Source organism: Ambystoma mexicanum, chromosome 5p (genome assembly GCF_040938575.1).
Source record: "Ambystoma mexicanum isolate Mex_15411 chromosome 5p, UKY_AmexF1_1, whole genome shotgun sequence".
NCBI classification, from domain to species: domain Eukaryota; kingdom Metazoa; phylum Chordata; class Amphibia; order Caudata; family Ambystomatidae; genus Ambystoma; species Ambystoma mexicanum.
Genome location: NC_090930.1, coordinates 251232306 through 251260101, shown reverse-complemented (window position 1 = coordinate 251260101; position 27796 = coordinate 251232306). Strand labels below are relative to the sequence as shown.

At 46.9% G+C, this 27796-nt stretch overlaps 1 protein-coding gene across 2 annotated transcripts in view; it reads right to left on the bottom strand.

Moving 5' to 3' along the window:
• The window catches only part of THOC2 (THO complex subunit 2), a 2257836-nt gene that overhangs the window by 1182534 nt on the left and 1047506 nt on the right, over window positions 1-27796 (bottom strand). For both annotated transcript variants that reach the window (XM_069612670.1, XM_069612671.1), the window contains exon 18: window positions 5077-5157. In XM_069612670.1, coding sequence (XP_069468771.1) covers window positions 5077-5157 — 81 coding nt within the window. The remainder of the gene's footprint in view (window positions 1-5076; window positions 5158-27796) is intronic.

Below are 27796 nucleotides of genomic sequence, written 5' to 3'. Positions count from 1 at the left end.
CCTAGTATATTTCTACAGGACAGCAACCGTTCTTCATCTGGTGTCTTCAAAAGGATGCCAAAACAAAAAATAAAGGAGCTGTAAGAAGCGACAAAGCTTCCTTTCCCGGGAGCCTTTCCACTCGCATGCTGCTGCAAATTCCCATCCAGTGTCCTTTGTTTCGTCTGAAGACGAAGAATTCAAAGACAGGTCCTGAAGCTGCTGCATCGTGAGGGCGTCCACCTGCGTCATCATCTTCAATGCTAAGGAACTGTGAGAATTAAGATAATACTTACCTAAATCGTTGTGGTGCTCCTGTGTGGCTAGGGTAGTAATTCAAATGTTTGCGAGTTTGCTCATGCACATTCACCCAGGCCTAACGCTAGAACGCATTTAAGGAGCCTTCAACGAAGTCACTGTACACCTTTACCCACAAAAACTGTTACTTACCTGCTACCGAAGATTTCCACAGGAACCATTTTTATACAGCTTTTGCCTGCCTTTTTGATGTCCAATCTGACCCTGACCTAAAAGACTAGAACCAGATAGGGAAGGACTCTTAAAGCCTATGCTCTGTGAAAAGATTGCTAAGTAACTTACATTGTGTTGGTGTTGTTTCTGTCATAAGGATCTCAAACAAAGTATTATAAAATTATTACTTACATTTGCAATTACTTTTCAGAAGGGCAGTATGCAATTCAAAGTCGTTCCCTACCTTTGAATTGTGTTTACTATTCTAAAAAGTAACTGTAAATTAGTCTACTTGTTTCATGAGAAATCCTCCGGAACTTTCATACAGTTGTGCCAGATCCTGTTCTACCTGCTGCTGGCCGCTGGCCCCCTATGCAACTGAGAACACTCAAGTCTACATTTGGGAAGGACTGAAAGTATAAGGCTCTTTGAAGAAAAGTACAAGTGTAATGTTGTTAGTATAACTATTATTCCTGAAACAAAATAAGTCCCATAGTTCTTACCTTGAATTGCATACTGCTATTCTTAAAGTTTTTTACACTGTGGTTTACTTTCCAGAAGTATTGAATTGGTTTTTATATTGCGTTATTTGCTTTTCATAGTACTTATCTTTCTAAAGAATTATCTTTGCCTGTGTGCATATAAAATAAACCATTACTTTTTCATATATATAAAACTGTATTTCTTAGGACCCTATGTATCAAACAAGTTCTTTGTAACTTCCTACAACCCTCTCTCCCTCCTAAAATAAACCTTGCTGCTCTAAAATAGCAACCTCTGTATTGAGTTGTACAGGCCTATAGTAAGAGTTGGAGTTCTGTATTGCCCAAGGAATAGTGTGAAAGTCTTACATAGGTGGACTTTTGAAGAAATGTCCTAACATGTACAGTTGGCTTGAATCTTAGAGAACCACATTTTAGGTGAAGAGGATGTCGGGTCATTCTGATGAGATTAGGTCGAATATATTGTGACCTCTTTTTTACGACGTTCAAGTAGGATAGTCAGTTGACTGTTTCGTCATTCATTTAAAGTCAAGGGGTTAAATTCTGGGTGGATGCTGGGAGAGGGGAAGTTGTGACCATTGAGGGATAGGGTTGGGTCGATGCAGTGGTCGGGAGAGGCCCGATGCAGTTATAGTGATTATGAAAGAGGGTGTCAGGGGACCGGAAGGACATGGGCTGCACGGAACTAATGACAGAACTGAATAGAAAACCACTAAACCAGAAACAAAAGCACAAACAGATTGGAAATGGACCTGTGCTACTTGCTATCCATCAACACGTATCAGCCACAATACCCTTCACAATAGACCTTACAGAGTTTTGCTTTGTCCTTTTTGCAGGAACAATCATCACTGATACCTCAAAACGACATTACCCAAGCACACCGAGCATCAGAACTACAACACGGCAGCCATTTTGGACATGCAACATCACCAGGTTTGAACACGCAGCCCCAGCACAGGGCTTGTGCTCGAGCTTCCAGCCCGACAAGATGAGTTTGAGAGCTCCGCACACTGAAACAAGCGTGAGGGGCCAGACCCCACCAGACAGACAACAGACCCTCGCTCCCTGAAACTTAAGCACTGCAGTACTGCAGCTCATGCTTGGGCACACAGGTGGCCCCACTGGAGAGGCACAGAGGGCCCCTGCCCAGAGCACAGCTAAGTGCCAGCGGATGAGGGGGAGCAAGCCACGCGCAGCTGATCAACACACCAGCAAACCTAACAGTGCAACAGACCTGCTAACGCCACCAGCCCCACTAACACTTAGTCTAAAGTCCATTGCAAGAAATTTCAGCAGAGACACAATAACAGACTGCGCAGTGCATGTGCTGTTAATCTAACTCACTAACCTAATTCCGACTACATGTAAAGCTGCAAAAATGGCAGATGAGTGTGCCACGCACAACACGTGAACACACATTAATGTTCCCCTTCTTGCAGCCTCATACAAGCTAAGACTAGGCGCCTCCTGGAAAAAACAAAGGACACTCCATCCAAAAAAGCAACGTGCCTTTCTATGGTTTATATATTTTCATTTTTCGTGTGATTTGTTGTACAGTCTCAGGGTTAAGTCCCATACTATGTAGAGGAGGGAGGGGCTGGAATGTGCAGTCAGTTTGAGGTGTGGCAGAGGGGGAAGGTTGAGCTAGGTGCAGGGTCTGACTTTTGTGTGTGGATTCGGTGTCTGTAGGGGGAGGCAGTTGGTACCCAAAGGAGGGTGAAAAGACTGGGGGCCTACGTGATGGCTAGGATGGAGGAGGAGTTATGATGTCAGATGGTAATGTGAATACGAGGGATGGGCCATGGGTGGGGTGCGTGGCTAATGTTACCAGAGCTGTGGCCACGTCGGTTAGTGGAAGTGGGGGGGTGGGGCTGGGGGGAGAAGGTGACGCAAGGTTTGAGATGTAGTCGAATTTCCAGTCGGGAGTGAGGAGTCCAGTGACCGTCTCAATGAGTTTGGTGTTTTAAGGAAGGAGGCAAGGGTGTATGTGTGCAAATTATGTTTTATGTCTCAGTGTTAAGTAGGGGGGGTCTTGCTCTATAGGAATGGTGCTGGAGGTGAGGTGTATAATCTTTAGGTATTTTGAGGGAGATGGGGGCATGTGGGTTAGGGTTGGAGGCTCGGTCGAGTGGGAAGTGGCTGCAAGGACTGCACGTAATGTGCTTGTATATGCAAAGTGTGGATCAGAATGGGGTGGTTGCAGTGCAGTTGGTAGTGTGAAGCTAGTAGCGGTGGAATGGTGCAAAGTCGGGTAGGCCTCGTGTGAGGGAGTGAGCTGGATATTCAGCCTTTGTGAGGCAAGGTGGATGATGGAGGGGGTGCAGAGGGGTGGGTTGTCTCAATGGGAAGGGGGGTTGGTCCTTGCTTCTAATGAGTGTTAGGTTGGGAGGGGGTGGCAGCATGCAAGGATGGTGCCTGATCGGGTGAATAGGGGCCTTTCTGGTGTGCCATTTGAAACCTCTCATTTTGGAGCGGTAAACCTTAGTGAGAGGTTGTGAGTGTGGAGTGACTTATTTGAGGTGTAAGGGGTGGAGAAATGAGGTAAAGGCAGCTTTGCCTGGCATTGGACGGGTGCCCCAGAATGTTACAGTGACTAGAAGTAAAGTTATGAACCCAAATAGGGAACAAGATGCAAATAGGAGGCAAGATGCAGGAATGGTAAAATACAACAGCGAGATTGACATTGGCAAACCGATCTTTGGAATATTCTGGGAAGAACAATGCAAGAGTGACAAAACACAACAGTGGCGAGAAGAACAGCAGGTGTTCCTTACCTGACAGTAGCTGTTGGAGAGCATGGCATCTGGCAAGGCTAGGGGGCCAGGCGGACAAGGAAGGAAAATGCCCTTATACACCGCACTTCGCCGGCTGTCGGGCAATGGCTGCCCAGAGTGTCACCTATAAATGGGGTTTGTTTCCTGGATCAGCTGGCTCAAGGGTGTCGGACAGAGGGATAAGGGAAAGGCAGGCAAGAAGGGAAATGTTGAAGGAAGGACTCACTCGTGTAGCCCAAGGGACAATTGCAAAATTCAACAGCATATGGTCTCTATTTTGATCATCGAGGCAAAAGACTTCTCAAATCCAATATATCCTACCAGATTGGGAACACTCGGATGGGTGAAATTGACAGCCTCGACAAGTAGCATCTTAGAATACGGATAGTCGTTTACTACAACAGCATAAGAGTACAGTGTTAAGGGGACATAAAGAGTTACATTGCTGTAACTACGATTGTTTGTAATTTTGGTCTACAAAAACGATTGAATTATAAGCAATATCAGGGTTACTCCTCAGTTCGGATCCATGAAGGTTAAGGTAAGAGCCTAAGAGTCTGTGAATCCAGGAAGCATTGAATACCAATGAAATGCTTGTAAACTGCTTGGGTGGTAGTGCACCGCCGAATAGTAATGCTCAACTGACAAGGATGGCTGCTTCTGTTAGTTAAATGTGCACACTCACAGGGCAATGCCAACAACAAATCTTACACACCAATTGCAAATGAGGTGATTGGGGACAGCGCCAACTGTCAAAGGGGCCTCAGACTTTGATAAAGTGTATTTAGCAATTATTGGTACAAAGTCCGCTATAGCACACCTATGATTCCGCCCACTGCTATATGTGTTACCCAAAGCAAAAGCTACTTTGAGTCAGCTATTATTTTGTAGTGAGATTAAAGTTATTCCAATATTTCGTTAATTTACACAACTGTTATGGGGGGTCCATTAGATTTAAAAGAAAACCATTTTCTCAAAACAGGGAAATAATTGTTTAAATATGGCTTAACAAACCTTCTAGCAAAAAGAAATGAACATTTAAAAGAGAACAGGGCTTACAATGTTTATTACACATGTTCTGAGCTTGTTCAAATGGCTCATTACTGAACTAAACCTTTACTTCAACAGTGGATGAAAAATAACTTATCTGACGGGAGCTGGTGAGTAGAGGTGGAGGCGTAGCCTGGACATAGGTGGGGCATCTCTGGACTGTGGAACTCAAATGGCTAAATAATATGAATCTGCCTACAACATGGAGTAACTTACTGGCTTGGTGAAAAACTGCATTCAATTTTAAAGTAATGGCAGAAAAAGCAATTCTGACAGAAATAATTAAATGTACTAACTTTGCAACCAGTCCGAGATCGTTGTATCATCATGCTTCATTCTTTCCTTCTCAGGGTTAGCAAGAGCCTCAATAATACAATCTTATTTTAATGTTAAAGAAAATCATGGATTTCATATTGATATCTGTAGGGATGCATAATCATTGCTGACTGCATTAACACCAACAAGTCTATAATGATTACTGAATCCATCTTGGCAAAAAGGAGGCACAGCGTAATTAGACATTTTATTGACATTCTTATTTCAATATATGTATTTTTTTTAACAAACATCAAGCCTTGCACTGATAAATTGTAGAACTGAAACTCCCCAAGAACCAGTTACATCCAGTAACCTAATAAACTAGAAATGCATCAGTTAACAAAAATTGAGGGTGGAGGCTTAGGCTCATACCAATTAAAATTGAACTGTACACTATAATATCAGTGTGTTCGCCACACTACCGGTTTCCCCTTGTTGAACACATCATTTGTATTACTTAAGTTGAGCACAGCCTAGATGTTTCCACTAGAAGCCCCATATTAAATCCAGTATTAAGCACAACAGTCAGTTTGTTCCCAAGAGCGATAAGCATACATATGTGCCCATATATTGTCATGGCTTTCGTCTGGCTCATGGACAAGTGGCTACAGGTCCAGGAATCAGAAATTATCAGTGGTGTGACTCTGTTGGAGATACAAAACTAAAAAGACAACTTGGGAAATAAAAAGAAAAGTAACCTTCAAATGATGAATGTGCAAAACAACCACTGACTGGGCAGCTGGCAGAACGTTGAAACAGATACAAGCCTACATTTCTGATATGTTAAAACCAATGTTCCTTATTACAAGTATGGAGGTGCAGGAAAAATGAGCTGTAATCCAGTGGTAACTCAGTTACCACCGCATTACTGGCAAATTACTGCACTGCTGTACAACTGGTGGCAAGATGGAGGATTTTCCTCCAGCAAAAATGCAGGAGGTATATCCTCCACCTTGCCGCCAAAATTGGCAAAATCAGCAGACTTAATGCTGGTGGAATTAAACCATGGAGCCCTATGGACTCCAGAAAATGGGGACTTACACCACATGACGCCAATTGCAATCCTAAGTAAACCAACAGGACCAAGTAGCAGTAACAGTAAATCTGTTTGGCAGATTTCCCATCAAATTTGTAAAATCGGGCCAACATTTTTTAAAGGAAAAGGGTGACAGTGGGATACTTGAAAGAAAGATTTGGTGTAAGTCCTCTGGAGAGGGATTAAAAATAAATAAGTTACTCCTCCATACTGCATGGGCCTCCCTACCTAGGGACGGGAGGCAGAACCTTATTCACCAGACAAAACATTCTTCCCCTTTAAATTAAGGTTTGCAGGGGTGCGGCCCCGAGGAGCATGCGCTACCCTGACAACGCCCACCAGCGCCACACCTCAGTCCCCATTGACGCATCAACAATATTGAACATTGCCTAATGACACCAGTATTATTAGGGGGGGGATGGTGGAACTTATGGAGGAAAGGGGACTAAGGACAGTCACTACGGTGAGTTACTTATAATTACTCTTACATCCAGTCCCCTTTCCTCCATACTGCATGGGCGATTAAAACTGAATGTAGCACCAGGGTGGAGAGGAGACCCTCCTTAAGAAAAACGATTCCTTAGAACCGCCTGTCGAAAGCCGCATCTGAACTAGAGCCGGCATCCAAAGAATAATACTTGCAGAAGGCCGAAGGGGCAGCCCAGGTGGCCGCCCTCCTGATGACCTGCCATGGAACCTGCCGTTGGAATGCAATGGCCAGGGCCATGGCCCTGACTGCGTGGGCATGCATGTTAGCTGGAAGTGGCTTGTGCTGCCCCTCGTAGGCCTCCTTGATGGCCAAAACCATCCAGCGTGCAATAGATGGCTTCGATGCTCGACACCCAGGCCTTGACCCCCAGAAGTTGACACAAAGTGCGCCTGACTTGAGGAAGCCATTGGTCCTGTATAGATAGAATTTCAGAGCACGTCTGACATCCAGACAATGCAAAAACCTCTGAGACTCGTCCTTTGGATCAGCAAAAAACATAGGAAAGACTATTTCCTCGTTCAGATGGAAAGCGGAGGGTACCTTAGGTAGGAACGTGGGATGTGTCCGCAGGACCACTTTATCCTTGTGAAAGGTAGTATAGGGCTCTGAGGCCACCAGAGCCTCAATCTCACAGACTCGGCGTGCAGAGGTGAGCCCCACCAGCAGAGCTGTCTTAATGGTGACCAGCCTGATGTCCGCGGACGCCATTGGCGCAAACTGCTTTTGCGCCAAGGCACCCAACACTACATTGAGATCCCACACCGGATGTGGTCTTTTGATGAACAGGTAGAGTCTGGCAAGGCCCATCATATGTCTCTTGACTATCGGGTTGGAGGAGAAGACAACTTCCTCTGAATTTCTGTAGGCTACTATGGCTGCCAAATACATGTGGGTTGTGTCCACCTGCACGCCTGAGTGAGAGCAGTGCGCAGAGAAGGCGAGCACATCGTCCAACGTGCACGTAAGGGGGTCGATTTCCTTAGAGTCTGCCCAGTGACAGAACCTGGTCCATTTACTCTGGTACTGGCTCATAATAGCCTTGCTCCTGGCACCCTGAACAATCTCTATGTTAGCCTGTGAAGGGCGAAGGTTCTTCAGCCAACCTGCTCAGGAACCACGCTACAAGGGCTAATTTCTGAGACGCGGGGTGGATTACCCTGCCCCCCTGTTGCGCCAGCAGATAAGCTGGACCCAACGAAAGGTGAATGGGTGGCCTGTCCGATAGGCTGAGACGCACCGAGAACCACAATCTCGCCAGCCACCACAGAGCTATCAGAATGATGTTGAGGTGGCAAGACTCCTTTATCTTGTAAATCACCCTTTGGACCAGGGGGTTGGGTGGGAAGACGTATGCTTTCATGCCATTCCACTGTATCTGGAATGCATTGCCCGGGGAGCCAGGGCCCTGTCCCTGCCAGGACGCGAACTGATGGCACTTCTTGTCGTCCCAGGAGGTGAAAAAAATCCACCTGAGGATGCCCCCATCTGCTGAAGATCTCCAGCAGCACCTGTTCGTTCAGTTGCCACTCCTAATTGTCTGCCCCCAGTCTGCTGAGCCTGTCCGCTTCCAGGTTTGACTCCCCCTAGAAGGTGGATGGCCCTCAGGTAGATGTTCTCCAGGGCCTATTCCCACATGCTGATCGCTAGGCTGCATAGTGGAGGAGACCTAGTCCCATCCTGCTTGTTGATATAGTACATGCTGGTGGAGTTGTCGGACTGGATGAGGACGACTTTGCCCCAACGAGCAGTAGGAAAGCTGTGAGCGCTAACCAGATGGCCTTCAGCTCCAGCCAGTTGATATGGGACTCCTGCCGGGTCCAGACCTCATGAACACTGTGGCTGCCCAGTGTGGCCCCCCCCAGACTTCGAGCAATGAGTCAGTCTTAATAGTGACCTGCGGAGCCGGCTGCCGGAAGGGCTTGCCCATCTGTAGGGTGCAGTACCTGGACCACCATGTGAGGTCAGAGTTGAGAGAAGGAGGAACATTGACCAGCTACGATTGGGTGACCCGCTCCTGATTCCAAGACGCTGCAAAGTGCAGCTGTAATCTCCACCTCCTGAGTCTCGTGTGGGGTATGGCCAGTAGGACCGCTGCCATGAGACCCAACATATGCTGATACCACCAGGCCAAAATCAATTGTCGGGTGAGGAAGTGAGTAGTGGAGTTCTTGATGGACGTGATCTTGTCGTCCGAGGGGAAAACTTTCTCGCTCGGGTCCCATCCCATATGAAGCCCAGTAAAGTCAGTCTCTGTGTAGGATGCAGCCGAGATTTCTTGAGGTTGAGCGAAAATCACAGGTAGTGGAGTGTGCTCATAAGGTCAGAGGAAGTGTAGTGCACCGTCTCTAGAGATTGGGTCCTGTCGAGCCATTCGTCCAGGTCGGGATAGAGATGGTGGCCCTGAGGAGGGCTGCCACTGCATTCATGAGTCTTGTAAGCACCCTGGGAGCCAAGGTGAGGACTAAGCACCCTGGCAGCCAAGGTGAGGACTAAGGGTAGAACCTTGCATTGGAAATGGCAGCCCATGGTTCTGAACCGCAGGAAGGTATGATGCGGCTGCCAAATAGGGACGTGTTCTTTTGTATGGCGAAAATCCCCTTACTTGAGAAAGTAGACAAAAGGGGATTATAAGTAAACCCTCCAGCATGGTTAGGGGGAATTCTAATAAATGTGCTAATTCCCTTCACCTTGGAGACCCCCAGCTACTTTGCTGGATTTTGAGGACTTAGTTTTTTTTACCTGGAAAGTGTGTGAGCCTTTTTTCCCCACTCATGTATTTTCATGTATGTTTTACACTGGTGTTCTTCAATTATGGAGTTGTAAGATGAATCCATAGGAATCTTTCCATGTGTGTTACACAGCACCCTCATTGCTTTTTAGACTTCCCAAAGGTTTAAATACCTTCTATGGGATAAACTGTTTCCCAGAGAATGTAAAGTCAAATTGACTCTACTAGTCTAGACCCAGCACACACTATCTTCCTATAGAGTGCTGCAGGGGTTACCTAGTATCCCCTGTGTCTAGAAACCCATGTAGCAGTCAAATGTTAACCTTTTCTATCGAAATGGCTGGTGGCAGTGGTTTAAAAACAAACTACCATGATTGTTCTCGACCGCGAACACCTGTAGCAAAAAAAAAGAAAAAAAAGAAATCGCAGAAGCCATGTTTTTCAAGATGGCGCCTTAAACCCCTTTGTTTAAACAGGTCCCGTCGTTCTTTTTTCAGCATTTCTTTTTGGAAAGGTCCTTCTAGTGTATGTCTCTCTGTGCCAAACCAGGTTTGGTCCCTTTGTTTCCATGTATTTGGATGGCTTTAGGACTGAAGACCGCATCTGGCGTCTTAGTGTCTGGGGTGAGCAGGAAGTGAGTGAGGGGCCCGAAACTCCATGTGCTTAGTCTCATAGGACACCCAAACGCACTCTGGTGTGATTGGCTGGCTGGCTGACTGACCGGCAAGGACAGCCACCCTGCTGGGTGAGTGCCAGCTTGGCTGGAATGAATGGGAGAAAACTGTTTAAAAGGCGAGTCTCCTGGACTGGAAAGCAAAGTCGACCACTGGAATGAAAGAACGGAAGACGAGCTGCAAGAGGTCAGCTGCTGCAACTCCTGGGCTGTTGGTCTGCCCGGTGAAGCCCTGCTGCAGGTCCGAATTGGCAAGTTCATCTCCACAGAAAAGACCCTTCAAAGACAACTTCTTCCTTTGAGTTGGTGGCACCAATCAACTCATAAGCAACCTGGATACCATTCTCGATGCTGGTTAGGATAAACCAGGGGGAAGGACACCAGCTTGTGTGCTTGAAGAACAGCTACTCAAACTGAAGTGACTCCTTTTTGTCCACCTTTTCCGACGATCCCGTGCAGGAGTCCCCCGACATCCTCCCTCTTGTCCCCACGACTGAGACTCAAGAACAGTGAGATCTGCAGGAACTGCCAGGAACCATAGTCTTCAGCTGCATCTTTTGCTTCATACTAAGGTACTGGGCCAACCCGAATGAGAGAATGCTTCTCTCGCGTTGAAAGTTTGTGGAACTTTCCCAACTTACAGGCCTAATCAGCTTGTGACCCAACATATGATTATTTCTCGTACACAGTACTTTTGAGAACTTTGGTTAAGACTACCATTTACTTCAAGAACTGCTTTTTCCTAACCAAGACACTAGTCCATTGACCTATGCCTATTTAATTGAATCGAGTCCTTTAGTGAACTAACTATTTGCACTGCCTAAGAAAGTAATTGTGATCTATTTTGCTAACTTGTGCCTTTTTGCTCCCATTGAAAGTAACTGAAATGCCATTTTGTTCCTATTTTGTTCCCATTTCAGGGGAACCCAATTTGTTCAGAAACTTATTGGTTTGCTAATGAAGTGCGTTTATGTATAATATTAAGTTGCCTCCTTTTAGTGAAACGTTTTCTAAACGATTGTGTAATAGATTAAGTGTATAAGTATCTACTTGAACCAGTGTGATTGTAGGACCTCTAACCTCTTGTACTGCTCACATTCCCTCTTGGGATAAGCATGGCTGCTCAGCTCGCTACCACAAAACTGTGTATTACAGACTTATACCAAAGGTTGGTTTTTGCTTACACCTGTAGTCCTAATTGTAAATGGTGGTCCCAGAGGGTACTGCATGCAATTCTGCCTAACCAGCATTCTATGTAAGATAGTGTGTGCTGAATCTACAAAGTTACAAAATGTATGCAAGTCAATCTCACTTTACTGATCTGGGAAACAGTGGTTTAAACAAGAGAACGTTTTTAAACCTTTGGGAAACCTGAAAGACTTCACTGTACCACTGCATTGAAGGTGCTGTGTGTCACAATGTAAAAACATTATGCCTATGGAAATTGTCAGACTCCAAAACCAAAAGAAACACAGTGTTCAAATTAAAGAAAAATACATGAGATTGGGAAAAAGGTCTCACTCTCTCCAGGATAGAAATCAAAAGTCCTAAAGTCCAGCAAACAGAGCTGGGGATCTCTAAGGTAGAAGGGAATTAGCATATTTCTGAGAATTCTCCCCAACAGGAACTTTTCAAAGGACCTGTCCTCACAGGCCAGTGGGGTGGCAGGTGATGTTGACAGGGTAGTGGGTGGCTGCTGGGGTCAGTGCATACTCTGTCTAGCTGGCTGCAGGGTAAACCTGCCCTGCGATGCCGATGGATAAGCAGTAGGCCACGTACCAGGTTGACACCAGTCCCACCTTGTAACTCGTTCTCCCACCTGCGCAGTTCCAAGGGGCGGTATCAGAGGCGCGGCCATTTTGTCTGGTGCAGTGTCCATCTTGTCAAGCTGAATGGCACGTGGCAAAGTCGTGGTGCTTGGCTCACTGGGCCTGGCCTCCTCCAGGACTCTTGGCGGTGAGACCTACCCTACACCTCAGGACAGGGCCTGGTAGGTGTGTTGCCTTCAGCGGTATTGCGGGTAGTGCTGCATGCAGGTGCCCCCTCGTAAAAAAAAAAAAGAAAACTTGCGCCCCTCAGCACCGTCTCCGGAAGGATCTGATGACCACTCGGCCTGAGGGCCAGTAGCTGGTATAGCCTTGTCAGCAGTGCTGGTGCAAGAACCTGAAAGGTTACTCCTGCTCGGGCGCTTCTTAGGGAAGGAGAAGCCCTTGCGGGGTGCGATGGAAAAAAGCGGCCCTCTTTTGGGCCTCGACTTATGCCTGACAAAGTCCTTCAAGTCCTCTCGAGGCAACTTCTTGAAGAGCTCCCTCAACCGAGCTAATCTGTTCTTCAGAGCACGCGGTGTAAGCGCATTGCACACGGTATTACCCTCCCAACTGTTGTTGGGCCAAGGCAGAGGAGGCAAAGAGCGTGGGGACCAGATGTAAGGAGGAGCCCCTCGCAGGCTGGACACCTGCTAAAGGGTGCTGGCATTGACACGTGCCGGGGAGGAGCGGGGCGCCAGAGGATCGAGCACCTGATTGATAAAAAAAAGAAGACAAAAAGACAGAGGCAAGTATCTGGGGAAGCGCATGGTATTACAAGGCCGAAGCCAAACCCAGGAGCACTGGTGAAATCAGCCCGTTCCAGTCGACGCAGAAAACGGAATTGGGAAGTGCCGCCGGTGGGCGGAATCAGGGGAGCCCAGGGAGCCCATGCTCCAGGTGCACACCCCCAAGCGCATCTAAATTTACAGGACGAGAAGATTCTTTCTAGTGAAAAGGGTTACGTCTCCAGTCCCTATGCAGTATGGAGGAAAGGGGATAAGTAGGAGTACCTAGGGCGCGTTCTTAATAACAATTTGTCCTTGTGGAAGACAAAGAATGGGTCTTGCACTGACAAAGCTTGAAGTTCACCAACTCTTCTTGTGGAGGTGATAGCCACCAAGAAAGCAGTCTTATGTGAGGTGTTTAAGACTTGACTTATGCATAGGCTCAAAGGAAGGCTCCATGAGCTTTGCAAGTACTACATTATTGCATCCTGGCGGTGGGTTTGAAATAGGAGGATGGAGTCTCCTCACACCCTCCATGAATGCCTTAATGACGGGAACTTTCCACCATGATACTTTATTGTGAGAGGTGGTGCATGCTGACAAAGCCGCCAAGTGAACCTTTATAGAGCTCAAAATTAACACTGAGTCTAGCAAGTGGAGCATGTACTGAAGAATGTGGGATGAAGTACATTCTATGGGGTTTATTTGTTCAGACTGGCACCAAATTATAAATCTCCTCCAGTTGTCGAACTAACAGTGTCAGGTGTTTGGTTTTCGTGCCTCTTTGATGATATCCATACACCTTTGTGGTAAATTAAGATGCCCGAACTCTATGACCCAAGGAGCCAAGCTGCCAAGTTCATTGACTGAGGCTGAGAGTGTAATGTTGTCCCCCCGTGCTGGGAAAGCAAGTTGGTCTGGCACAGGAGCTTGGTTGGATCCCACATCGCCAGTTTGCACAGATGTGGATACCAAGGTTGTCTCGCCCACATGGGAGAAACTAGGATTAGCGTCATCTGTTCTCTGTGAATCTTGTTCACCACCCTGTTCATTAGAGGAGTTGGAGGGGTTGAGGGTGGAACAGTAAGCGTAGGTGAATTTCCCTGACCAACTCATCCATAGGGCGAGTCTGGTTGGGGAAACCTGGACACAAAGTCTGGGCATTGCTTGTTTTCTCTTGTAGCTAACAACTCTAATGTGGGGTAACCCGTGGGGTAGCCCCACTGTGAGAAAATGAGATCTATGACATTTCTGTTGAGTCAACACTCGTGATCTTCTGCTAGAGCATCTCTCCTAGCGAGTCATGCGAGGGTTTTGAGTTCCTCTGGAACTTGTTGGGAAGTCAGGAACATACCCGTTTGAGTGGCCATTTCCACATTTCCTGTGCTAGCCTGGAAAGAATGTGGAGAATGTGTGCCCCATGCTTGTTGATATATAAAACATTGCAGTGGAGTGGTCTGTGAAAATTTGTACCAACTCATTTGTCAGGTGCGCTTCAAAGGCTTGGAGCGCTTTGAATACTGCTAGAAGTTCCAGCAAGTTGATGTCGTTCTGTGCTGGGATTTTGAGGCCACAGAGCATGTGCTGTGAGATGGAGGTGATGGGCCCCCCTGAAGAGGAAAAATCGAGATCAAACTCCTGCCCCCTCACCCCAGGCACATCAACAGAAACAGCAGGAAGAATCATGAGCACACTCATTTTGCAACAGGCCCCAGTGCGCCTATGGGTGACAAATATGCTGAAAGACACCAATTTCACCAACACTGCAACCTAAAAGTAACAAACCTTGCCCAGAGTGGATGAAGATCTCTGGGTGCCAGCAGAGACATTTCAATTGACAGTGCTGGCTAAAAGCGCTAAGCAGACATGCTAACATTAGCCTCAATGCAGCAATACAGCAATGCAGAATCTACAAAACACAGGAATTCCTGTTTAAAGGCTTGCAGATGCCCACATGAATTAACCCCACTGAAAAACAAATCATTGAGCCATGCAACAGCACTATAACTCATCAATTCATGTTTTATCGAATAGCAAAGTGTAAACCATGACTGGCTTTGGAAAATCACAGTAAAATACACTCGTCTGTGCAGCATTTGTACGAGACACTGGAATGCATCTTGCAGGCCCAGCTCAGCCAAGGTTGTCTCTAATCAGATAAACTCTTTCTTTGCAACAAGATGAAATGCCTTCGTTCTGAACGACAGTGAACAGAGCGCAGGCAGCTTCAATAATTCTCATTAAATATAGCTAATTCAACAAGGCAAGCTCAGGCAGTGGCGATTCACAGTTATGACGCACAAGAGAAATTTACTTTTTCAATCTCGGAGAAGAGTTGTCTTGGGCTTGGAGACCTCCACTCTGGACAATCATCACTGAGGGCCCAGGGGCGAAAAGCCTGCTTAGCTAAAACTGATGGGAACAAATTCACAATGCAACATTTTTAGAAATAGCTCACTGGGAATAAGAGCCAAGCCAGCTCCCTGACAACGGAGGTCCAATTATCAGGGTTTCTATAAGGGAACTTTTATGTGACCAATCACTCAGCAGCCAATCTCAGGATGAGATAGGTTTCTGGGAGCTGGCCCAACTTTGTGATGTCAGACTGCATGCAAGCCAGTCCTCCTGAGAGTGCCTCTGGATTTTCTTTGTGCACAAATCCCTGTGCGTTTGTTTGCTGCCCAGAAATAAAACAGTTTGGAACATGCTGCTTGCTTGGACTCTGCTGCATTCCTTTGAGGAAAATGGGAGGTGTTGGGGCCTCCCCTACCTGGGACCCCCAGAAGCCTGGTGGGGGGGGGACCAACTTCTCCCCAACACCACCCACCCGGACAGTGATGCATAGAGCTTGTAAATTTGGAGGCGTTTCCCCTGTGATCAGCCAGTCGTCCAGGTAGGGGTACACTGCGATTGCCTGCAAGCGCAGGTTTGCTGCCACCACCGCCATTACCTTGGTGAATACCCCTGGAGCGGAAGCTATTCCGAAGGTAGCACCTTGAATTGGTAGTGCTGGTTTGCATCTTGAAACGCAAGAATTGTCTGTGCGCTAGGAACATTGAAATATGAAAACCGGCATCTTTCATATCCAAAGTTGCTATGTAGTCCCCTTGCTTTAGCAGTGGAATTACTTCCTATAGTGTTATGCAGAATTTTTGTGGCTTGACATGGGTGTTTTCGGTGCGCAGATCTAATGCAGGGCGGATTGTTAGATCTTGTTTGGAAGGAAGTACAACATTGAATAGTTACTCTTGTTTACCAGGTTCGCCGCAATGATTTCAACGGCGTCCTTTAACAGCAGCGCTTCTACCAATTCCAAAAGTATGAGCTGTTCCTCCTTTATGGTGGTTCTTTGTTGCAGGGAATGGTAGGAGGGTCGTAGCAGCTCTATGCAATAACGGCCTGCCACGGTACAAAGCACCCACTTGCCTGAGGTGATTCCCTCCCATGCGTGGGTGAGGTGTGTTATGCGTCCTCCAACTGGAGTGAAATGGGAAGGTAACTGAAGCGGGTGGTCATTGCTTTCGGGGTGTGGATACACCTCTGGAAGAGGAGAATCTGGCCAATGCCGTGAAATCTTCACGGGCCCCTCTGGAAGCCTTGCGAGAAATGGCCTTGAGTAGAACCCCAGGATGAACCCCGACTGGTTGTATCCGGATCCCCTGTGAGAATTTTGTCCCCTGAAACGACAAAAACTATATCCGCCCCTTTGACCTGGGAGTTTGTTGGTGAGCTGCCCAGTGACTTTTAGAGTGTCGTACTCTTCTTTTGCACTTTTCAGTGCATCCTCTAATGCCTTGCTGAATAGAACATTAGGCTTGATCGGCATGTTTAGAAAAGTTGCTTGTGTCTCCAGCTTAAAGCCTGAATTGAGCAACCATGGGTGGCGCTTGATAAGTGTGCCCTCCGCAATAATTTGCCCTGCGTTATCAGCTGCATCTAAGTTGTTTTTTAGAAAGCAGTTGGAAACAGCTTTCCCTTCCAACACTGCGAGGTAGAGTTGGGATTTCAATGGCTCTGGGGCTGAGGCCATTAATGTGGCTATTTCGTCCCATGTGATCTAAGCAAATTCCACAAACCCCAGGAAAATAAATTCTCACAATGGCGGAAAACAACAATCTGAGGGACCTCGATGCGTGAAGGACCATGGGTACAGTGGACGTCACACTAGGGATAGCATTACTGGCACGCCCTGTCAACGTCCCTTTTCGAGTTTTGAAAACAACAACTAATACTCTGCAGCTTCCACTATATGTCGGCCTATGCATAGCATGTGATCTAAGCAGATTCCACAAGACTCAAATATATATAGGATACATTACTCCCCGTAATCGTATTTCTGATGCTTGTATCTGCTTAGATTCACATGCTATGCATAGGGCGACATATAGTGGAAGCTGCGGAGTGTTACAGTAGTTTTAGAAACTCGAAAAGGGACGACAGGGCGTGCCAGTAATAATATCCCTATTGTGACGTCCACTGTAACCATGGTCCTTCACGTTTCGAGGTCCCTCAGATTGTTTGGTTTCTGACATGAGGTAGGCATGAAGTGTAGCGCGAGTACAAATGTATCCAAGCAGATAAATATCAGAAGCTCATAACACCTATGCACCTTCTCTCGGGAGGAAGGGTGGGCGCATGTGAATCTAAACAGATACAAGCATCAGAAATACGATTACGATGAGTAATGTATCCCTTCTGAGGCTTGTGGAATCTGCTTAGATCACATGCTATGCACAGATGAGCGAGCAGTGTTAGAAGATGGTGGGTTGTGAGAAGGGTCAGCTGCAAATAGATATTTTAGAACCGCTTATCCCACCTGTATATCTGCTTTGGGATGAGTGTCAATGCAGTAGTGCCGAGTGAAAGTGTGTACTGAGCTCCATGTAGCTGCTTTGCAAATTATGTCTAGGGAGACATTTACGATAAAAGCCAGAGTAGCTCCTGTGTTCCTTGTGGAGTGAGCTCTTGGTGTGAAAGGCAGTGTCTTGTTTGATAATGAATAGCACAGTAGTAGGCAGCCGACTATCCATCTGGAGATGGCATTTTTGGAAATGCGGTCTCCTTCTCTGCCTGGTGCTACAGAGACAAACAGTTGGTCTGTTTTCCTAAGCGTTCTGGGCTTGTTTACATAGTAAAAGACCACCCTCCTTACATCAAGTGTGTGGAGTTTTACCTCCACTGAGCTAGTTCGATTCTGGAGGAAAGCCAGCAGCTCAATGGATTGGTTCACATGGAATTTGGAAATGAACTTGGGAGAGAACCTAGGATGGGTATTGGTCTTTGTGTATGACAAAGAAAGGGTACTGCACTGACAATGCTTGCAATTCACTAACTCTTCTTATGGAAGTAATAGCCACTAAGAAGGCAGTCTTGTATGTCAGGTGTTAAAGACTTATGCATAGGCTCGAATGGGGGCCCCATGAGCTTTGCCAGTACAACATTGAGATCCCAGCCTGGCGGTGGGTTTCAAATTGGAGGGTGGAGTCGCTTTACTCCCTCCATGAATGTTTTAATGACTGGATTTTTCCACCACAAAGCCTTAGTTTGAGATGTGGTGTAAGCTGATAAAGCCGCCAGGTGGACCTTTATGGAATTGAATACTAACCCAGAGTCTAACCCAGAGTCTATGAAGTATGTAATTTAGAATGTGAGATGGAGTACATTCTATGGGATTTATTTGGTTAGACTGGCATCAGATTACAAATCCAGTTGTTGAAATAACAGTGTCTGGTTTACTTGCCTCATTGAGGATATACATACACTGTTGTGGTAGATTAAGAAGTCCAAACTATGATGTCAGGAGCCATGCTGCTAAATTCATTGAGTGTGGCTGAGGATGCAGTTATTCCCGTGTTGTGTCAATAAGTTGGTTTGGCACAGGAGTTTGATGGGATCGCACATCGCCAGTTTGCCCAGATGTGAATACCATGGCTTTCTTGCCCACATAGGAGAAACTAGGATGAGCGTCATCTGTTCTCTCTGAATCTTGTTCACTACCCTGCTCATTAAAGGAGTTGGGGGGCAGCGGGGCATAAGCAAATTTCCCTGGCCTGCTCATCTATAGGGCGTTCCCCTTCGAGTGTGGTTGGGGAAACCTGGATGCGATGTCTGGGCATTGCCCATTTTCTCCTGTAGCGAACAAGTCTAGCATGGGGTAACCCCACTGTGAGAAGATGTGGTCTACAACGCTTGAGTCCTGTTGCCACTCGTGTTCCTCTGGTAGGGGGATCTCTGCTCAGAGAGTCTGCTAGAGTGTTGAGTACCGCTGCAACATGTTGGGAGGATAGGAACATCCCCTGTTTGAGTGACCATCTCCATACTTTGTGCCAGCTTAGACAGATTTGGAGAGTTTGCCCCCCCCCCCTTGCTTATCTGGGGGTGCCTCAGATGAGGCGAACGGTGTTCCTGCCCTTTTATGGGCTGTGGTAACCAAAAGCGAATCTGGCTTAAGCTGGGGACCTCTGCTCAGTGAGACTGCTAGAGAGTTGAGTTACCCTGGAACTTGTTTGGAAGATGGGAACATCCCCCGTGTGAGTACCCATGTCCATAGTTTCTGTGCTAGTTTGGACAGATTTGGAGAATGTGTGCACCCCCCCCCTGTTTGTTGATGTAAAACATTGCAGTGGTGCGGTCGGTGAGGATCTGTACCGACTGATTTGTCAGCTGTGCATCGAATGCTCGAAAAGCTTTGAATACCGCCAGAATTTCTAGCAGGTTGATGTGGTTTTGTGCCATGATGCGAGTCCACAGACAATGCGCTGTGTGATGAAAGTGATGAGCTCCCCCCACAACCCGGAGAGTGATGCGACTGTTTTAACTACGTCTTGCTCTGCCGCATCGTGGAAGGGGTTCCCCTTCAACAGATTATCCTTTGTCCATCAGCAAAGGTTTTCTACCAGTGTTGGCGAAACGACCAATAGATCGTCCCACGGACCGCTTGCTGAGACCATCGTTTCGCCAAACACTCCTGCATGGGGTGCATGCGCAAACGTGCGTGTGGGACCAGGCAAATGCAATATGCCATCATGCCGAGCAAACGCATTGCTTTGCATACGCTTACCTGGTGACCAGCTTGATACTGAGGTATTTGCAGTAGCATATTCTGAACTCTTTCCATTGATGGAAAGACTAACCCTTCAGCTAGGAACCATTTGGTTGTGCTTGGCACAAGGCTTGATTATTTTTCTCATTTATAGAGATTCCCAATTGGAAGAGAAGGTTCAAGGTTCTTTGAGTGTTTTGCCTGCAAAGTTGGGGTGACTCCCCTGTAATCAGCCAGTCGTCCAGATAGGGGTACACTGGGATTGTTTCCCAGCGTAGGTGCGCTGGCACCACCACCAGTACCTTGGTGAATACCCTTGGGGCATATGCTATTCCGAAGGGTAGCACCTTGAATTGGTAGTGCTGGTTTGCCATCTTGAAAAGCAAGAATCTTCGATGCGCTGGAAACATTGAAATATGAAAATAGGCATCTTTCATATCCAATGTTGCCATGTATTGGGGAGAATTTTCAGAAATGTGCTAATTCCTCTCTACCTTAGAAACCCCCAGCACTTGTGCTGGACTCTAGGACTTTTTGATTTCTAACATGGAGAGAGTTAGACCTTTTCCCCCCACTCTCTCATGTATTTTTTCTGTGATTTGGCTCTCTGTGATTCTCTTGATGTTGGAGTCTGACAAACTCCACAGGCATCATCTTTGCATTATGACACAGCCACATTGCAGTGGCACAGGGAAGTCTCATTGATTTCCCAAAGGTTTACATACCTTCTCTTGTTAAAACTGTGTCCAAGAGCAGTGAAGTGAAATTGACTTTAATTACCTTTTGTAACTTTCTAGACCCTGCACACACTATCTTACCATAGGGTGCCGGAGGGTCTAGTTTCTCATGTAACATTTTTATGTTACCCTTTCTACAATTAATTTCTGGTTGTAGTGTTTTTCAAATGTTCTATTACCATTGTGTGCTTTTACCGAGGGCTGAGTTCGCAGCTGCAGTAAGGCACCCATGAGTGCCCATTTTGTTAAAATGGGCCTGATTCTATTTTTTGCCACATCTTGTCGGAAAGGTCCTTCTTGAGATTTACTCTGCGTGCCAAACCAGGTTTGGTCCCTTTGTACGTTTTGTCTTTGGTGGGATTCACAAGTGACGACCGCCTCTGGCTCCAGTATGTCTGGCAGGGGCAGGAAGTGAAGGAGGTGCCCGAAACTCCCTGCGCTTCATCCCCTTCGTTACAGGAATGCACCCAAAGGTGACTGGCCAGCTGGCTGGCAAGGACAGCCACCCTGCTGTGTGATTGACAGCTAGGCTGGAATGAATGGGATAAACCTGCATAAAAGACAAGGCTTTTGGCTTGGAAGGCAGAGTCAACCACTGGACGAAGGAATCGGAAGAAGAACTTGGAAGAGAAGCCTGCTGCAACTCCTGGACCGTTGGTTTGCCCGGTGAAGCCCTGCTGCTGTGATGAAGCTCCGAATTAGTTTTGACTAGAGAAGCCCTGCAAGGACGACTTCTCCCCTTGAGTTGGTGAGACCAATCAACTCCAAAGTGAACTCGTTTTGACATCCTCTCAGAGTTGGCTGTACTTCCACTGCTGCTGCTGGAACCAAAGTGCCAGGAAGAGGAACACCAAATTGAGTGGATCGCTTTTAAGTCAGACCCGAGAGCCAGGAAGATCCACAACAGAGTGCTGGACCTCAGATGCGAGCAAAGTCTGAAGTGGTATCCGAGAACCGCAGGGTTGCTATTTGTTATAGGCCCGAGGAGCTGAAACGCTGAAGTGCCACTGAATTGAAGTTTGCCCATTGCTGCCGCTGACCTTCCCATTGCAGTAGTTCCCAGAGGTCCTCCCTTGTGTCCCCATGACTGATGCCCAGGAACCCCTGGATCTGCAGAGCTGTACAGGAACAGAAGCTAGCTGGAACCATTTTCTTCTAACCAAAGGTACTGTAAAGTCAAAGAGAACTTGCCTCTTGTTGTGTAGCCTTATTGCTCCTAGTTGAGACTTGTCTTGGTTACCCTTGCAGAGTTGCTTACAGCTTTGCCCCTCACAAGCCCCCCAGCTTGTGACCCTTCAAGTGAATCTTATTTCTCCAAACATTTCTAAAAACATTGTGCAATACTTTCTTACCTTCAAACAAGATCTTCAGCTCCCTTAGACTTTGCTCAACTAACATTGTCTGTCCTGGCCCCCTGAGAACTCTTCTGCGTCTGACTACGTTTTTACCTTTCCCCCAGGAAAGGATCAATTTACTTGGCATTGGAAGGTTTTAAAAAGTGCTTATCTGTTTATGAGGGATTTGTTAACCTTTGTTTTATTCCCATATCTAACCTTTGCACCAAACTCAGTATTGCTCTAAATGTGCCAGTGGTAAATCAATGTCCAAAGTGTCCTAGCTATTTAAGTCACCTGAGGGTGTAGGCAGTGTCTGTGTGCCATCCCCAATGGGCATCATCTGATTTAGATAAACTGAGATTGTGTTTTGAAGTAGATTATAATTGTTACATGTTTTTCTCCCTTCTGAAGAAGGCTTATGTAACTGACTGTTAAATTAATAATTGTTTAATCAAGAAACCTTGAGTGTAAGTTTTTATTTAAATAAAGGTCACTGTGAAACTTGTTACAACCCTACTGCTCACATTGACCCCTTCTTGAGATAATCCTGGCTGCACAGCCACACTTCCAACCTGCGTAGTACAGACTTCTACCAAAGGTTGGGTTCCAATTGCCAGGAGGCCAAGGTTGTTGAAGCGCACCCAAAGGGTACTGCACACCATCTTGCCCAACACCATGCACTCCCCCGCTTTAGCAGAGGGATTACTTCTTGTAGCATTGTCATGCAGAACCTTTATGGCAGGTGTTTGCAGGGCACAGCTCTAATACTGGGCGCATCGTTAGATCTTTCTTTGGCATAATGAAGTATGTTGAATAGATAGCCTTGTTTACCTGGTTCGCAGGGACAATTTTTGATGGAGTCCTTGAGTAACAGCATTGCAACCTCCTCGAGAAGGATGCGTTGTTCTTCCTTTGTGGTTGTCTTGATGCAGGGGGTGGTTTGTGGGTCACTGAAGAAGCTCCACGCAATAACTGCCCGCTACGGTCGATAGCACCCACTTGTCCGAGGTGATTTCCCTCCCATGTGTGGGTGAAGTGTGTAATATGCCCTCCTACTAGAGAGGCATGGGAGGGGACCGGAAGCGGGTGGTCATTGTTTTGGAGGTGTGGCTCCACCTCTGGAAGTGGAGGACCTCCCTAGGCCACGAGAACGACGCGGTCTTCTCTGGAAACCTTGTGAGGCTTGCCCCTGATTATTTCCCCAGGAAGAGCCCTGACTTTGGTTATAACCTGAAACCATTTGTGAGCTTTGACCTTGAAAAATCGATGAAAATGACTTTCGCTTCTTTGGCCTGGTGGCTTATTAGTTAGCTGGCCAGATTGTCATACTCTTTTGCAGATTTTAGTGCGTCCTCCACGGCCTTCCCAAACAGAACATTGGGTTCTACTGGCATGTTGAGGAGTGTTGCCTGTGTTTCAAGTTTGAAACCAGATTGGCAAAGCCATGCATGGCGTTTAATGATGGTTCCTTCAGCAATGATCCTGCCTGCATTAACTGCAGCATCCAAGTTGTTTTTTTAAGATGCAGCTTGATACCGCCTTGCCATCTGCTACTGCTAGGGACAGTTGAGATTTCAGTGGTTCTGGACCCTTCTCCTAGGAGTGTACAGTTTTTTTACTTTCCTTATCGGGGGTTGCTTCCGATGAGGCTGTGTTGGCGCTATTTTTTCGAGTTGTGGTGACCACAAGAGAATCTGGTTTTAACTGCCCCATGATATACAGTGGGTTTGTGGGTGCTGGGCGGAACAATTTTTCAATACATAGGTTGACTGCCACGTCTGGTTAGGGGTTTCCAGAGAAGGTTGCATCCTTCTTTGAATGGACTAAAGGATTGGTATAAATTGGATGACAGCTTTCCTGTCCCCCAAAATATCTTACAAAGTCTTTACCTAGCTGAGTTTCTTAGCTCTGAATTTTAAAGTGCTCAGCTGCCTTCATGAGCATATAGTTATACAGGGGCTGATTATCCACGGGTGAATCTGCCCCAGGTGGGTCTAGCTTAACGGGAGTGGGTAAGTTGTACACATGCTCTTCATCATCATCATCATCATCATCGTACTATTGGTCTTTCTACTGTATTGTATCATTGTCCTCATTGTCTGTATTTGGATCATATAGATCCATATGGACTGGGTCTTTTTGGGAGAAATAAGAAGGATGTCAGGACGCAACATCTTTTGTGGGGGGTGAGAGGATGAGGCAGCAATTGTTGGTAGCGTGGTTTGTAAACTTTGGACAACTTGTGGGATTTTTAGCAAAGAAGTCTCCCATGAATGCCATTCTTCTCATAACCCTATCAAGGTCCTCAAGGGTCCATTGAGAGGAACTTGGAAAAGCCACAGTTCTGAGGTGTAGATTGACCCGGAGGTGTAAGCTGATCCTTGTTCTTCAAGACTGCAGTTAAGGAATCCTCCACATGGGAATCAGAGTGTTTTTCCCTGTGAGATGTGCTAGAGTTCTCTTTGTGAGAGTGATGGATCTTTGAGGAGTGTTTATTTGATTTTGTGGCTTTAAGTAAGCTTCCATTTTTTTTAACCAAATGGGTTATGCTTAAGCTTTTGATGTTTTTGGCCGATTTCAACGTTTGGGTAGATTGTCGAACTTCGGCGGTAGTGAGAGGCGAAGCCGCATCTTCCAATGTTCGGCTGATGGTTTAGACATGGCGTCTTCATCGTTTCTCGACTTTGGAGGCCTGTCGTGTGGCGATCAAGACCTCAAGTACCCAGAGGACAGGGAACTGGTAGACCTCATCCTCAACGCTGTGTGCAGGCGTGCGGATGACGTAGGCGACGAGTCTCGGACCCTGGGTATATCTTTAGTGCGGGCTGTAGGGTGAGTGCTGCCGCCGGGTGTCGTCCCAGTAACAGAGCCGGCGTCCTGTCTATTGGCCTCAGCCTGCATGGCGTGATGGGCCCAGCGCTTGCTTTTAAGGTCCCTAAAGGTTTTCGGCTTGAAGAGCTAACGGGCTCGACAATGGCCCTCGTCGTGGTCCCGTGCTAGACAAAGGTTGCAGACCCGGTGCTTGTCTACCCAGGGGTATTTCTTACAACTACGGCAGAATTTTAATGGAGTGTTTTCCATTGTTAGTAAGAATGGCAGCAAGGCAAGAATGGAGACGGCAAAGGGGGGGGGGGCAGCATTTTCTTAGTTCCTAAGAAATGTCCACCCCCACTCTCCCTACTGTGCAGGCCCAGGCCCGGTGCGGCCTTCCAATGCAGAAGGGGACAGTCAAATCAAGGTCTTTGTCCGACATTCGTCCTTTTCACCACCGAAGATGTTGAAAGTCGGTGATCAAAAGGATAGAAAGAGCAACTATATGTAATTAAATATAATGAATGGCGCTAGCCAAAATAGGAAATCTGCGGTTAAGCGTCCGTCTATGATGGCAGAAAAAAACAATCTGAGGGACCACAACGCGTGAAGGACCATGGGTACAATGGACGTCACACTAGAGCTAGTATTAATGGCACGGCCTGTCGACGTCCCTTTCCAAGTTTCGAAAACAACAACTGTAATACTCTGCAGCTTCCACTAGATGTTGGCCTATGCATCGCATGTGATCTAAGCAGATTCCACAAGCCTCAAATATAAAAATATTCATTCACTGAAAAAACGATGTTAAAAGGGACGTTGATGGTTAAGTTGCCGTTAGGCAATAATTTATGTAGTAACCCTGTGAGAGACTACACAACACTTGTCCTCTTGGTATTAGGTAACCCACCTTTTGGTATAGGCCAGTAGTACACAAGTTGGTAATGTGATTGACCAGCCAGGCTTATCTCAAGAGGGGTAAATGTGAGCTGTTGCAATGAAATTCGCAAATACAAGTAACCAAGTAACACCTATACTCAAGGTTTTAGTTATAAATAGTTATTTAACATCAGTTTTTAAATGAGCATTCTTTAAAAAGGGCAATTCTTCTAACAATCAAATATGCTTTAAAATACTTTTCACCAAGCTAGTAGATACTCTTTAGAGATGCTCTCCACACACTCCCTACAACCTGAGGAGACTGCACCAACTAGGACAGTAATAGTATTTATATATCACTAGTACACTTTGTAGATTGTGAGGTTAATGGAAGGAAAAAGGTTAAACAGGTTCTCAGAGCATGCAAGCACTTAAATCTTCCAAAGAAGTCCAGACAAAAGCCTTTCCAAGCAATAATATTTTAAAACCAAGTTATCACCTCTTAGGGACAGTAATGATCAAAGTCAAATGGACTAGAAGAGTCTTCAGGGAGCCAGGACAGCCAAAGTCAATTGGAGCACAGTCTATGGACCTGTGCACTTCTTAGATAAAGTCTTGCACAAAGCTAAAAAGTTTGAAGAAAAATCACTGTAGGGTCACCAGCTGTTACACTTGTGAAGGGTAGAGCCAAAAATAACTCTAGCAAAGTAGCTACTGCAAGTCTCAACTGAGAAGAGCAAAGCTAAAGACACTGAGATAAGTGCCCCAAGTTGGAACAGTACCTTTGGTTAGAAGAAGAGTGGTCCAGCTAGCTTCTGTCTGGTTGCAGTGATGCAGATCCTGGGCTTCAGTTGTGGGGACAAGAGAGGACATCTGGAGGACTCCTGCGGTAGCAATTCGGAGGTCGGCGGTAGCTACAGGCTCTTTTCAGATCAGCAGCACTTCACGGTTAAGGCGCTCGGTAAACAGCACCACCGCGGATCTTGGACTCCACTTGGGCTTGCTTTACTCCTCAAGTCCTGCAGTCTGTTGAGTGTACTCGAGGTCTGGTCGTTCTGCTTCTGGAGGGTACTGGGGAGGCTCCTGGAGCTTCTGGCCAGATTGCAGACATTGCACTCGACTGCTGCTGCAAGAACCGAGTGCCAGGGGTCAAGAAATCTGTAAAGAAGTACAGCCGGTCAGGGAAGATGTTGCAGTGGAGTTCATCTCAGGGTTAGTTGGTCCCGCTAACCCAAGGGAAGAAATCGTACCTTCGGGAGCTTCTCTTGTCGATCAGAAAAAGGATTTTCAGCACAGCAGCAGGGCTTCACTGGGCAATTCAAAGGTCCAGGAGGATGCAGCAAGCTTTGTTCATGCCTTCTTTGCCGGGTGTTCCTCCTAGTGGTCGACTCTGTCTCTAGTCTCAAAACCCTCACCTTTTAAGCAGGTTTCTCCCATTCATACACAGCCTACCTGTCACTCAAACAGCAGGGTGGCTTTCCTGAAAGGCTCATCTTAAAAGGGGCAATGTTAGCTGTAGAGCGGTACAATGAAATCAGTAAATACAGGTATCCAAGTAAACACACACTTACCCTCTTAAGTGCCAAGGACGAGATAGCTTGTCCTTTTAGGCACTTTGTTTTGTGTGATCCAACCCCTGGGCTATGTGAGGGGGAGGTCACTCCTCACTGCCCGGGGGTTGGAACACCTTCAGTTTCCCGTCGGCGTGAGTAATGCACGCCGACATGGAACAAAGTATTTTCACTGCGGCAGCCATTTTCGGCTGCTGCAGTGAAAAGCAAAAGTGGGTACCCTTCTCCCTCTCTCTGCCTGTATTTCAAGCCGGAGATCGAGGGAGGTGTTAGAAAGGGGGAGATGCTCCCCTTTCCAACGACACCTTTTGTGAAAGCATTGCTGGTCGCCGATTGGGCGCAGAGCGCTCGATCCGCGGCAAGCAATGCCACTGGACCGCCAGGGATATGTTTGTGAGGTGGGGGAGGGGGCTGCTTACAGTAAGCAGCCCCTCTCCCCCACCCCCCGCCGGCCCCCAAAGCATGGGTGCACATGTATGAAGAACCCTGGGGGCAGATGGATGATCATCTGCCACAGGGAAGGGGGCAGCAAAAAAAAAAAATATATATATATATATATCAAAAAGCAAAATGAGATGTGGGTGGGGGGCCACCAGGTATTTTCTTTTACATGAAAGGGGATGGACCTCTCCCCACCACCCCAATTGGAAAGGGGGAATACACCTTATAGCCCTCCCTGGGTGCAGATTTCTGCCGCCAGGGAGGAGTAAATTAGGTGCTCCCCATCCATGTGGGGGAGGGGGAGATCCACCAGGGAAGTGTGGGCAGGGCCCCCCCAAAGGATGGGGCTTGCATGTTAGGGCCCCCCTGAGGCATATTTGGTGCCCATCTGCCCCTAGGGATGGGACAAAAAAAAGAAAA